The sequence below is a fragment of the Beta vulgaris genome, chromosome 1, assembly GCF_026745355.1.
Source record: "Beta vulgaris subsp. vulgaris cultivar EL10 chromosome 1, EL10.2, whole genome shotgun sequence".
NCBI lineage: Eukaryota > Viridiplantae > Streptophyta > Magnoliopsida > Caryophyllales > Amaranthaceae > Beta > Beta vulgaris.
Genome location: NC_079202.1, coordinates 7,638,441 through 7,652,399, shown reverse-complemented (window position 1 = coordinate 7,652,399; position 13,959 = coordinate 7,638,441). Strand labels below are relative to the sequence as shown.

At 36.0% G+C, this 13,959-nt stretch overlaps 1 protein-coding gene across 1 annotated transcript; it reads right to left on the bottom strand.

Annotated features, from left to right (window-relative positions):
* Nucleotides 1–1,035: 1,035 nt before the first annotated feature.
* On the bottom strand, nucleotides 1,036–8,782 carry LOC104905624 (ABC transporter B family member 13). Its single transcript, XM_048646740.2, has 10 exons — nucleotides 8,390–8,782; nucleotides 6,522–6,576; nucleotides 6,239–6,414; nucleotides 5,567–5,767; nucleotides 5,070–5,329; nucleotides 4,660–4,973; nucleotides 4,348–4,571; nucleotides 3,193–3,985; nucleotides 2,669–2,910; nucleotides 1,036–2,506 (listed from the first exon to the last, which is right to left on the bottom strand). Exons 1-10 carry the CDS (start codon nucleotides 8,657–8,659, stop codon nucleotides 1,286–1,288), a joined length of 3,756 nt encoding a protein of 1,251 aa, XP_048502697.1. The 5' UTR covers nucleotides 8,660–8,782; the 3' UTR covers nucleotides 1,036–1,285.
* Nucleotides 8,783–13,959: the final 5,177 nt, after the last annotated feature.

Genomic DNA, 13,959 nt, shown 5'->3' with positions numbered 1-13,959 from the left:
AAACCCTGTATGATACTCATTCCACCAGATGAAATGGGAAATAAAGTATGATACAATATATCATCGAAATTGTGGTCATTTTAGGTAGCAACGTGGAATAAGGTATTTATACCCCGTATGGTACTCATTCCGTCAGATGGAACAAATTTCCTCTGAGGTTTCAGAAAAGGCAATTTTAGTTGGTCGGGCGTGTGTCAAAAGTCAAGGACAATCCCTATCGCATGGTGGGTTTGTATCTCCCGAGACCAGTTCTCAGTCATGGCCAATTTTGTGTAGCCATTTCTCAGTCATTGTTAAAAATTGCCTAATAGTACTCCTATATCAGAAAGATAATGGGAAGTCTAATACTTTAAGGCCATTTCGAGGAAAAAATGAAGATGTAATGTAGAGAGAGTTTCTGAGACGATTGACCCCCCCGGTTACTGGGATGAAAATCAAGTTCGTGCAAATTTTCTCCCTGTTGAGGCGGTTGAGATCCTTAACCTTTACCATCTCAACCCTTAGATGATGGCTTTCTATGGGGCTACACCAAAATTGGTATGTTCTACTAAATAAGACCATCACTTTATTAATTTTTTTAAGAATTTCCATACAGTTGTTGGCGATTCTATTGTATCGGGAGTGTGGAAGAAAATCTGGAATTCCAATCTTCGTCCTAAGGTGTTGTTGGCTTTACTTATGATGATATAATTGCTTCTGACTATATTATGCTTCCTCCGTTCTTTTTCTACTGCAGCAATTGGGTTTTCACGCTTGCCAATGCTCAATTTTTACTATTAATATTTTTATTTACTATTTAGTAAAATTATACACATTTGATATTTTGAAAGTATATATCAAGACGAATCTAACAATACACCACATGACTATATTTGTCTTTACATAAAAATAACAATTATAGTGCAAGGGTATGATAGTGAATGAATAGTGTAAAAATCTCATTGTTATATTAGACTACGAACGGATGAAGTAGCTTTTAAAACATTTTGTTTTGCTCAAAAAGAAGTCTTCCAAAACATATGAATATCATGTATCTGTTAAACAACTTTATAATTAATATAAATGTGTATTTCTCTTAAACACAAAGTTTTTGATCAAGTAAACGTAAATAATCGTTTATATGTTTTCAATGTAGCGGATATATAAACATTTTTATTGTATTAATGTTCCCGTGCATTATGCACGGGTCCAAAACCTAGTAGATGAATAAAAGTGAATTCTCCCTTTTGTTCCCTTTTTGCTTTTGTTACAACCGATTGGCAATTGCTCATCATCTACAGAGAGATTAAGGTACTAACTGAGTTTTATCCTGTTGAAAGTCAACCAGCTGAGCATATACACTCCCTTGGATGCTAATAAGCTCTTCATGGCTTCCAATTTCAACCACTTTTCCTAGGTTCATCACTGCAATACTATCTGCATCACGTATAGTTGATAGTCTGTGAGCTACAATGATTGTTGTCCGACCTTGCATGAGCTTGTCGAGGGCTTCCTGGACAAGCTTCTCTGATGAAGTGTCGAGTGCACTTGTAGCTTCATCTAGTAAGAGGATAGACGGATCTTTCAGTATTGCCCGAGCAATGGCCACCCTTTGTTTCTGACCTCCGGATAACTGGGACCCCTTTTCTCCCACTCGAGTGTCATATCCTTCTTGCATTCTGCTTATAAAACCATGAGCATTCGCTGCTTTAGCAGCCTTCATTATCTCGATTTCTGTAGCTGCCTCGTTACCATACTGGATATTCTCGTATACTGTAGTGGAGAATAGTGCTGGTTCTTGCTGTACTAGCCCTATGCTACGTCTTAGAGACTTCAAATTCAAGCTTCTAATGTCGATCCCATCAATTAAAACCGAGCCAGAAGATGGATCGTAAAATCTCATAACAAGGGAAATCAATGTGCTCTTTCCTGATCCACTCTGTCCCACTACTGCTAGACTCTTTCCTGCAGGAACTTTAAGGCTCAAATCCTTCAGAACCATTATTTCAGGTCTCGTTGGGTATCTGAAACTTACATTTCTGAACTCTATTTCTCCTTTGCTATCTGTTACTACAGTTGATTTGGGATCATCAGAGTTGATAGCTGTTTTTCTTTTAATAATGCTAAACATGGATCCTAGTGTGTTTGTACCCTTCAGAATCTCGGGTGTAAGAGCAAGCGCTTCAGCTGTTGAAAAGGCTGAAGCAAGCAAGACCATGAAGGCTTTTATGATATCACCAAAGCTACTCTTCCCGTCTTTTATCAGAACAGAACCATACCAAAGGGTGAGCGCATAGGAACAAAATGTGAGGCATAAGGATATGCCATACCCTAAACCTGATATGTGGCCTCGTACTAGAGATTGTTTATTTGGCTTTTTTAAGTGCATGGCAAACTGCTTTGAGATTTGTTCTTCAACTCCAAATGCAGCAACAGTTCTTATGTTTGAGATAGCTTCTCGAGCCAAGGAGTTTGCTTGGTAGTATGCACTGGTATAATCCCCTCCAAAACCCTTGAGGAAAAGTTGCTGCAAAAATAACAAAACAAATCATAGAATGTTAAAGGGGGGATGACTTATTATATCAAACTTCGACAAACTACCTGGTAGAATGTATGTGATCTGAACACATGAGTCATAACTTATTGCTCGCGAATGATGACTACACTAAAATGACAACCCTAAGCGTACCTCAGCCACAGAAGCGCCAATTATCAAGGGAAACATGACAATAGTTACAGCTGCAATGCGCCAGCTTAACTTAAAAGCCACGGCAAAGGCTGCTGTAATGAGAGCTGTATTCTGCACAATTGTTGATAGACGATCAACAAGAGCTGTCCTAACAAGTGTTGCATCGCCTGCTAGCTTTGATGTCAGTGAGCCAACATTGTTCTCTTCTAGGTCAAACCATCCAATTTCATTCGACAGAATAGCTGCCATGAGAGCAATAAGAAAAATAAATAGGGACTCAATAATTAGAGTGGATCATATGATTTGATTTTCGTAAAAAAAGTTCCCTCCATCCGAGAGCTAAGTTAACATATTTCATTCTGATGATTTTCTCTCGAAATTTTTTCTGTAAGTTGAGTTTTTTCACCAGTCACCCACTTTTTTCTCTATACTTTTTCTCCCTCTTCGATCTCCATTCCTTCAAGTAGTATTAACTTAGCTCTAGGACAAAGGAAGTAGCATGAACTCTAGTTGAAGAATTGAACCTGAAAACATTAACAAGCGAACCCGAGCAGTGATTCGTTCTCCCATCAAGGTATAGAAGTACTGCTGCATCAGATATATGGGAATAGTAATGACAGCAACCCCAAGGAACACAAATGCAGTTATCTGAACATCATGCTTGATCCTGGCTTCATTATTCGAGTAAAAAGCCGTCAACATATATGTGATACCAAAGGCAAACAGAGGAGCTTGTATTCCAACCAAAGCAGCCCCAATAGACCCAAGTATTGCATAGGGAAACTCTGATGCATTAAGCATAACCAGTTCCTTAAATGAAGGCCGCTTATAATCTGTAGTTTTTGAATCCTCCTTGTTATTCTTACTTATTGGCTGCTCTCTACAGAAATTTGGTTTTATATCTTGTGAAGGAGAAACATTGTTGGTGTGCTCGGAATAGCTCAAGACTTGTGTAGTTTGTTTATAGCTTTTTTCAGCTTTTTCCTGGTTTTCAGATGAGTGTAGTCTGACTAATGCTGCATATTCTCCCCCTTTGGAAATCAATTGTGCATGACTTCCAAATTCAACAACACCTCCACCATTCAGAACAATTATTTGATCAACATCTCGGATAGTGGACAATCTATGAGCAACAACAATAGTTGTTCGCTGTGACATGATCTGCTCTAGTGCTTTCTGAACAACAAGCTCTGACTCTGAATCAAGAGCACTTGTGGCCTCATCAAGGAGTAATATTGTCGGATTTCGTATCACAGCCCTTGCAATAGCAATTCGTTGTTTTTGTCCACCCGAAAGTTGAGTTCCACCTTCACCAACCTAAGATTCATGAGAATTATAGTAGTGAAGTATGACGCATGGAAATGGTTGGGACCTCTCCTTCACCATTATCCTAGCCATTAACAAAACATGCAAACGGATGGGACCTAGGTTAGTCTGTTTCCGAAGAAGCCCCCGCCACTTACTTGCCATAAAAAAATGGTTAGGACCTGAGATTTTCCTTGTTTCAGAAACATTTCCGTGTAGCAAAATCTTGCTAGTAAACTAGTCATACTTATGCATGTACAGATTGAACTGATTAACAACTTCCCCTTTAACGGAAAAGAGTCCTCCCTCAAATGTTTTATGGTCTATTTTATACTACCAAATGCAGAACCTGGTAAACTAATAAGAAGACCAACCTGGGTATGATAACCATCAGGTAAAGATTGAATAAAAGAATGTGCATTTGCAGTTTTGGCAGCTTCCACAACTTGCTGTATACCTGCATTTTCTTTACCATATAGAATGTTCTCTGCTATGGTTGCAGCAAATAAGACTGGTTCTTGATTAACCAATCCCATCTGTTGTCTTAACCATTTTAACTGCAGATTTCGTATGTCATGTCCATCCAACAGTATATTTCCTGGTAATTGATAATAAATGACACATAAATTAACCATAAAAAGGCCTTCATGGTCAGAGCTAAATTGATTACAGACAAAATGTAGTACCTGCAGAGGGGTCATAGAAGCGTTGGACTAAGGAAATAATAGTGCTTTTTCCTGAACCACTAGGACCAACCACAGCAAAACTCTTTCCGGCAGAAACAGAGAAACTCAGACCTTCAAAGATCATCTTAGACCGTGAAGGATAAGCAAAGCACACCTCGCGAAACTCAATTTCCCCCACAATCTTCGGTAATGTTATTCCCGGAGCAAACTCTCTAGAAGAGTCAGTATTAGACTTAATCATGCTAATTATATTTGTAGCAGCTGCGCGGGCTTTAGCTATTGCAGCAAGATTAGGAGCGGCTTGACCAAGTGCACTACAAAACACAACAGTTGAATGAGGCGTGGCTAATTAGTACGAAGTATATGATATACTGTGTTGCTTTGCCTAGGAAGTAGGAACAAAGACTTACAATCCACTGAAAATTACATTCAAAATTGTTGTAAATGCTTTGCCTCCTTCAGTTTTATGATGCCTGATAAGTATGCTGGAATACCATAGAAGTAAAGCCCATGAACATAACAGAAGTCCGTAAGTAGAACCAATACCAAGACCTTTAGCTAGTCCACTCTTCTTCCCGAATTTTACAGCTTTCTGAAGTGATCTAGAGTATCTTTCTACTGCTCTTTTCTCTCCCACAAATGAATAAACTGTACGAACTTGTGAGATAACCTGATCCATTGAAGACACAAGGAATATACACAAGAGGAATTTTAGAAGAATGTGACAGAACTGCACTAGTTTAGATGGAAGTAGGGATGACAATTCAAAAATAATCAAACTTGAACCGAAGAAGCATATGAAGACATGAAAATCCGATCCAAACCCGACTCAGATTCGATTACTAATATCACCTCATCAACTAAGAGAATAAAATCAGATTACAATATCAATATTTGGCAAAATTACCTCCTCAGCAACTTTGCCAGATTCAGCATAAGCAGCTTCAGCTTTTTGTGATAATGTAGACATAATTACAGTGTAAGCTCCTCCAGCAACAGCAATTAAAGGAACAACAGACAAGGTGACAAGTGTGAGCTTCCACACTGACACGAAGCCTAGAATAAAACCCATAACGAATTGGGAAAGGTAGCGCAAGCTGTGTCCTATCTGCAAAATAAAAGGCGCAAAGAAGAGTAACTAATGCACATTGCACATACACTCCAGCAGCAAAATACTCAAATGATCGGGGGGTCATCAGCATGAAAACAGCTGGGATTTTGCAGACGGGGAAATATAACTACATGCAGGGACGTCTTGAAGATTTTGGGACCCCGGTTCTAATATGAAAATTGGGCCCCTAAATTTATAGAAAATAAAGATGGAAAGTTAGAGTTCTAAACATGGAAAGTAGAAAATCTAGAGATAAATCATTGACAAATTTATTAAGAGTGGGAAACAAGGGTGATTTCTTCAAATATGAAGTAAAATTTTCAAAATAATATATTTTGAAGCCTTTATAATTTTGGAGCCTTATGCTGTTGGGCTCCTTGCACACTCTCATCTACCCCTCTGACTACATGAGGCCTTAGAGGTTTCCATGCTTCATATCATATCGTCGATGAATAAGAAAAGACATACCTTATCACCTATGGCATCCTGTATTAGTATTGTATCACTAGAAATTTGGAAGACTAAGTTTTGGTTCTGTGCTTCAGTGTCAAAATAAATCATATCCTTTTTTAAAACTGCTTGAAGATATTTCAAACGCAAGCGAGCTGTTTGTCTTTCACCTGTTTGCATCCAAAATGCAACTCCTGCAAACATAATTATTCTTTAAAAAGAAACACTAGGAATTTTCTCCAAAGACATGAAGAATTTGTCGCCATTATCAACGTGTAAGCTAAAAAGATGTAGAAGATACCTATCCATGAACATGCAAATGTTATCAATCCGAGATAAACCAGGTATAAAGAATTCTGCAAATGACAAGAACAAATGAATGAAATCTTTCAAAAGTAGGGGAGCACTGCTGAAGAATTAAAATTGTAACCAAATAAACATGAATGGTTTTCAAAACGTTTTGGTGGAAAAAGTAATCTAAGAAATCTTCCCTGAATTTGATCCACATACAAACTTAAAAAAGGTTTCATAGTAAAACCAATTGGCAATAGTAGCAGTAGCTCCTCTCGCTTATATTGTGGTACTTTTTCTTCTTTTTCTTCAATGTGGGATAACTCACATGTGCACAACATACATGGAATTTAACAAAAATATTTTCCTATACTATGATATACATTTTCTTTCAAATAGATAGATAGAATCATAGAATGCCACATTTTCTCTTCTCCTATCCATTTTATGAGAAAATCCTAATGTTATAACCGTCATGAGCAAGAAGACGTCCAGATGTTTTGTGGACAACAAAGATTGTATATTGAGTCACAAATATTATAGGAAATTACCAATAACTGAGGCACCAATTAATGTCATTTTTTACCCCATATAAGAATAAGATGATGAAACCTTGATTTTAGTGTACAAAAATTGTGATCTAATAGGTTGACCTTTGTTTGTGTATAAGTTATCCAATTGTAAATCATGGCATCACCCTCTATCCTATCTCCTCCATTTTAATTTTCCTTTTTCTCTCCAATAGCTCTTGGGATAAACAAAGCAAAGATACGTCAATTTACAAATATGTTTTCCCTCAACAAACGAAATATATCAATAGGATAATAAAATAATAGATTAAGCTTTTATTGTGTGAGTTAAGTCATACTATATAAATTCCCTGAAACCAAGAGTTAAAAGAAGAATAAGCTCTTCATTCGCTAGGATGAACTGAAAAATAAGGAAACATTGATTTTGTGTAGATAATGTTTTCTATTGAAAATATTCTCCAACCAAAGACAACCCAAATGAAGACAAAGTCTTAACACTATCATTCAGTTTTTCAGCATTATATATCATTGTATTGTACTCATCATCTAAGGACAACCCAAACATAGAGCGTACCACACACGAATACAATGATAATTGGTTACTAGACACACAAACACAAGATTCACAGGGCGTAGATTTTTGCCTACGTTCATAAATATCACTTTATCATACTAAAAATTAATTAAGTGTTTGTTTAGTTGACATTAGAAAACTGTACAGTTTTCTAAAAGTGAAAGATTTTTTGCTTGGTTGGCAAAGGATGGAATACCAAAGATATAAAAATTCTAAATATGATGAACCCATTTCACATGTTAGGTGTAGATGGTGTATTCGGCAGCTCCCTATTTAGTGTTATGTATGGTTCCTTGGTAACTTCTAGTTTGATCAGGGAAACCACAGAAAATGAATCTGCTAATGAAGGTTACAGATTTGGTCAAGAGGAAGAAACTTATAATATTGTAGCCGCTCATGTTATTTTGGTCGATTGATCTTCCAATATGCTAGTTTAAACAATTCTCGTTCTTTACACTTCTTCTTAGCTGCTTGGCCTGTAGTAGGCATTTGGTGTTATAAGTAAAAATTTCCTAAGAAAATTCTTGTTCTAAATAATCAACCAAACAATCTTTTGTACTTCCACGAAAATGAAAATACATAAGTAAGAATAACGACCTATGAAGTATTACTTCATATTTAAGTGGACTAAAAGTTTCTCACATATGTTAGTCATTTCTAGGCATTACACTATAAGAAGCCTGGACCAAAGACACAAACAGAAATAAACAAGAAAATTTTCTAAAAGTGGAAGCAACATATATATATCATGACTAAAATAGAAACTTTATCCACCTGTGATATACGGGCAGCCATTTGATGAGGATCTGATGAATATTTTCCCAAAGTATCAATCATACCACCAAACAGCACAAAGAAAACAGGAAGCACAGCACCATGAACACATGCTCCAATGCTTCCAATAAACATCAAAATATAATCCAATGTATCAGCTGTTGTAAATAATCCAAAAAAAGATACTTGTATTTTTGTGTTACTTGTTAAATTATTATTAGGTGGTGCTTCTTGTTGTTCCATGTTTGGAGCTGCTTCATTGTTATCCATTGCCAAAATTTAGTAGCTACACTACACCATACGTCTACACTATTACTCGTTGTGAGTGATAATAGTGAAGAGAGAGAGAAAGGGTAGGTGTGATTATGTAAGAGAATAAATGACTAAAAAGAAGGTTTGTGATAAATCTTGTGGACATCTTTTGTTGGCAATAAATGTAATGGGTAAATAATACAGTTGGCCAACCGATTATAAAGGGCTGTTGAAATTGGCATATTTTTTTTATTAACTCTCCATACTTCAATTCAATTTAAAGTTGCTTGGTAGTACTATAGTTTAGTGTTGCATGAAGCAAGGGAAACCTCGTTACCTTCATTCAAGTCATGAAGTAATTTGTGTATGTCAATTCTCCATTGAGTGCACCCCTTTTACATGACGACTATTATTATAATTTATAAGAAGATTAAGGTGAATGTGTTATGATTAGATGCTGATCATCACGGGCTATGTTAGGGATCTTGACAAAAATGAGACTATTTAGGAGAGTGTTGAAGAAAAGTCTATGAAAGTGATATCATCTATGTCTTATTTGGAGTTACAAATTGAGAGATGTGTCGTGGAACTAAAATCTACACACGCCACAAATAAGGGATGCTAAGTTTAAAGTTGCGACAATTTGAGGTAAGTCTAATAAGTTTATTATACAAGCACGGGGAATCAAATAAAATTTACAAAAGTTTGCATAATTTGTTTCCCTAAATCTCTATTATAAGGAAAGGGGAGCAATGGTGTCCTCTTTTGAAATGCCTATTTTACCCCCTTCTCTTTCTAAATTACAAAAGGAATGTCAAAATCAAAATCGGCACTCAAAGAAAACTACCGAAAATTAATTATTTACAACACTCACTCACAAATCACTTAAAAGAAGAAACTTTACAATCCACTCATAAATCACGTTATGAAAATCATGCAAATCACTCAAATAATCATGAAACTTTATTAAAACTTAAAATTTACATACAAACTAAAACTAATAACCTAGAACGTCAATACATACACAAACATTTACAAAAATTTACTTACAAATCACTATTCTCAAGAACCATTCACAATTAATGGTGGGTCATGATAAAAAATTGAGGTGTATTTATAGTGAAATCAGAATTTAGAAGTTAGACAAGGAAAAAAATTATTTACTTTTTTATAGTGTTTCCTATATATAGTGAAACTTTTACATATATTCGGACCTATCTTTTTCTATTATATAATAGCGATTAATTATCAAAGTAAAAAGGTTTATGTAAAATATCATTCAAGAATTAAATTACAACATATATATCTCTATTATATAAGGGAAGAGGGGAGCTATGGTGTCCCCAAATGAACATACTATGTTACCCCCTTCTTATTCTAAATCATAAATTCACTTACAAATCAAAGGTGGCTTCAAACAAAAATACCAAAAATATAATTATAACAATCACTCACAAGTCAGCTAAAATCTTAAAATTGCATAATTTACGTTATGCAAATCACTAAAATGAGGAATTTTACAAAAACTTAAAAATTCACTTACAAACTACAACCTATGAAAAATTGACTTGAAATCAAAGTGTCCACTTTCTTTACAATTTATGAAGTACTGTACTTAATTCAAAAATCAACTAAAAAATTATAATATTAGAAATCATAAATAAATTCAATAAAATTTCTATTTTGTTCATAGAATTTAACTTTGAAAAGTAAAAAAAAAAAAAAAAACAAAACAAAAACGAAAAGAATGGTGAGAAACTTAAGTGACAGAAACTAAACCAATCAAATTTTGCAACTAAAAACAATTATACTTCGTATGTCTAATGTTCAAATTTTGCAACTAAAAACAATTATACTTCGTAGGTCTGGGCCTGGCCCCTAAAAGATTTTAGAAGAAAAATTTAACAGAGCTTGCTATTATATTGTCCAAAAAAAGCGCAAAAAGTAATAACTTATTGTGTTTGCTCTTACTCTTCACTGTATCTGGGCCTTGATTTTGTGAAGGGGGGAAAAAGAATTGGGGATATGGGACCCACATATTGTGGGAAAGAACTTCTGAATTTATGATGTTCTGTGTTAGAGGCCTGGAGCCTTTTCGTTTTTCTTTTTTTTTAAAAAAAAAAGTTTTTAGGCTTTGTTTCCTATTTCATTTTTTTTCATCTGTATCCAATTTATCTTGTACTACATGTGTTTACTTTGTATTATTTGAAGTTTTGAACTTTTTTTCTTTTTTCATTTTATCTTGTTGTAAAGGTGAAAATTATTTAAAAATTAACTAAACATCATAAATCTATAAATAAAAAAGTCGTATCCTCGTATTTGTGTCTAACTTAGAACGGAAAATTGCATAATATTTTAATAACTCATACGCAAAGTTGACAAGTATAGGCACTTAGTAGTATTACTTACCATGTATAAAAATTAATTTATAGCTTAGTTTATTTGAAATTTTTATGTAGTACTTCCCCGTTCTTTTTCCGTTGCAATAATTGGATTTTTTTATACAGTTCACCACCACCCTTAGGGCCTGTTCTCCCCAGCTTATTTTCAGTTCAATTCAGTTCAGTTCAATGCAGTTCAGATCAGTTCAGTTCAGCTCTTGACAATACTTTTACTCTCACATATCACTATTCATTTCAGTTCAGTTCAATTCAATTCAGTTCAGTTCAATTCAGTTCAGTTCAGATCAGTCCCGTTGTTTTATGCCGAAAAGAACAGGCCCTTAATATATTATGATGTTTACATAAGGAAAAATATAGTTATATAGGGTCTTGTTAGATTCTTCTCCATATATACATTCAGAATATCAAATTTTTTATAATATTTACTAAAAAAAAATATATTAATAGTTCAAGTTCTGCATTATAGTTTTACTTTTTTTTACAAATATAGTACTCTGACGTTTTTTCGGCCCCCAGTAGCAAAAGTTTCAAGATCCGCCATTGCGCTTGGTTATTTGATGAACAGGTTTTTGACATTATCCAAGGAGATGGCACCTATGGGGGTGCTCCTTCAACACTCCATGCTGAAGCTGCTTCATGCTCTTGTGTGGATATAAACCAACAACATGGGAACAACATCACTAGAGATGGCAGCGGATCCTGGACCCGACCCGGATCCGTGAACCCGGATCCGTTTTTTCGGGTCTGGATCCTAAAATTATGGACCCGTTGGATCCGAGTTGGATTCGGGTCCACTTGTCAGATCACGGATATGGGTCCGGATCTGTACAATAGACCCGAACCTGGATCCGCAGATCCGTTTTTTTTTTTAAAAAAAATTTCCACATTGGGCTGGCTGGTCCATTTTAGTCTCCTAAAGTCCTACTTCTCCTAAATCCTCATTTCGGCGCCTAACTCCATAGTCCCTGCTACACACGTAAAACCCTAACTCCCTAGTTCCCTGCGTGTTCTCCACCAACTTCCGGCGCGTTTCTCCATCAATTCCGGCGCTTTTTTCTGCACCAGTTCCGGCGACCTTTTTTGCGCGTTCTTGACCTGTTCCGGCAGCCACTTCCATAACGTTTCTCCACCGTTTCTAACGTTTCTCAAGTATTCCTCTCTCTTTCTCGAAGGCTTTGTATTTTTTTTGTTGTTTGTTGTATTGTTTGTTGTTATTGTGGTCTTGTGGACTTGTGGTTATGGTGGTTGCATTTCTTCACTGCCTGTTTCTCTCTCTTGCGTTTCTCCACTGTTTTTATGGTTTGTTTGTATTGTTCGTTTGTTGTAATGTTTCTCTCTCTTGCGTTTGTATTGTTCGTTTGTTGTATTGTTCGTTTCTCCACTGTTTGTTTGTTTTTTGTTGTTCCGGCGACCTTGTTTGTTGTAATGGTTCGTTTGTGTTGTTTAAGTCTTTGTAATGTTTGTTTGTTGTTTGTACTGTTTATGGTAAAATAGCTATTGTTTGTTGTTATTGTTATTGTATAATTTATGGTATAATTGTATAATTGTGGTTATTGTTATTGTTTTGTGTTGGTTATGGTTGTAGTGACAAACCAGTTTGTTTTTATGATAGCACTATTGTTTGTTGTTTGTTGTAATGTTTCGTTTGTATTGTTTGTTGTAATGTTTCGTTTGTATTGTTTGTTGTAATGTTTAGTTAGTATGTTAGTATAGTTAGTACTTAGTGTTATGCAGTGTAAAACTAGCAAACTTATATCACACTCCCAAAGATAAGTTCTAAGAATGGAGACTTGTGCAACAAGATTGGTTCAAATCCCAATGCAGACTTCTGACCAGCAACCTGCAAAAAAGGGACCCACCCTGGAGGTTTGGGTGGTATTTCCCCCTCCGAAGCTTAAGTCAAATATCAGGGATATTGAGGAACTTTTAGAGAGAGAAAGATAAGAATTTATGGCAGAGTAACAGTACTATGCTCTGAAAAACGTACCTTTCACCCTGAAATCAAGGACTATTTATATTGTTTGGAATGACTGATGTGCCTTGATGTCACCCTAATTTGGGAGCATCTGATTGGCTAAGCAATAATATGGTGACACGTGGCAAATGCTGATTTGTCAATACAATTTACCCTTTAGCTGAATCAGGCTTCACTTGTATTGGCCTAAGTACAATTTTAGGGCCACAAGAGAGCTTTTCAGTACACCTTTTCCTCAGAAAAGTACTTTAGCCCAAAGAACCTGCAGGCCTTTGTACTTTCTTTGCCTAAGCGAATGCCACATGTCATCTTAGTAGCCCTTGATTTTAGGCTACAACATTTGCCCCTTAAAAAGGAAGTTACCATTTAGGCGCTAAGACGGTTGATTTCCTCTTTTAACCGACCTGGAACTGCCCTACTCTTTTCTTTTTTTTTTTTTTTTTTCTGGACGAGTCCCTTTTTTGAAGAGCAAAACGTCCTGAACTGAACTTCTGGACGAGCTCCTTCTTTAAGAGCAAAACGTCCTGAATGAACTTCTGGACGAGCTCCTTCTTTGAAGACAAAACGTCCTGAATTGACTCTGGACGACTCCTTCTTTGTGGAGCAGAACGTCCTGATTTAACTTCTGGACGAGCTCCTTCTTTGAAGAGCAAAACGTCCTGAATGAACTTCTGGACGAGCTCCTTTTTTGAAGAGCAAAACGTCCTGAATGAACTTCTGGACGAGTCCCTTCTTTGAAGACAAAACGTCCTGAATTGGCTCTGGACGAGCTCTCTTCTTTGTGAGCAGAACGTCCTGATTTAACTTCTGGACGAGCTCCTTCTTTGAAGAGCAAAACGTCCCGAATGAACTTCTGGACGAGCTCCTTGTTTGAAGAGCAAAACGTCCTGAATTGACTCTGGACGAGCTCCTTCTTTGAAGAGAAGAACGTCCTGAATTGA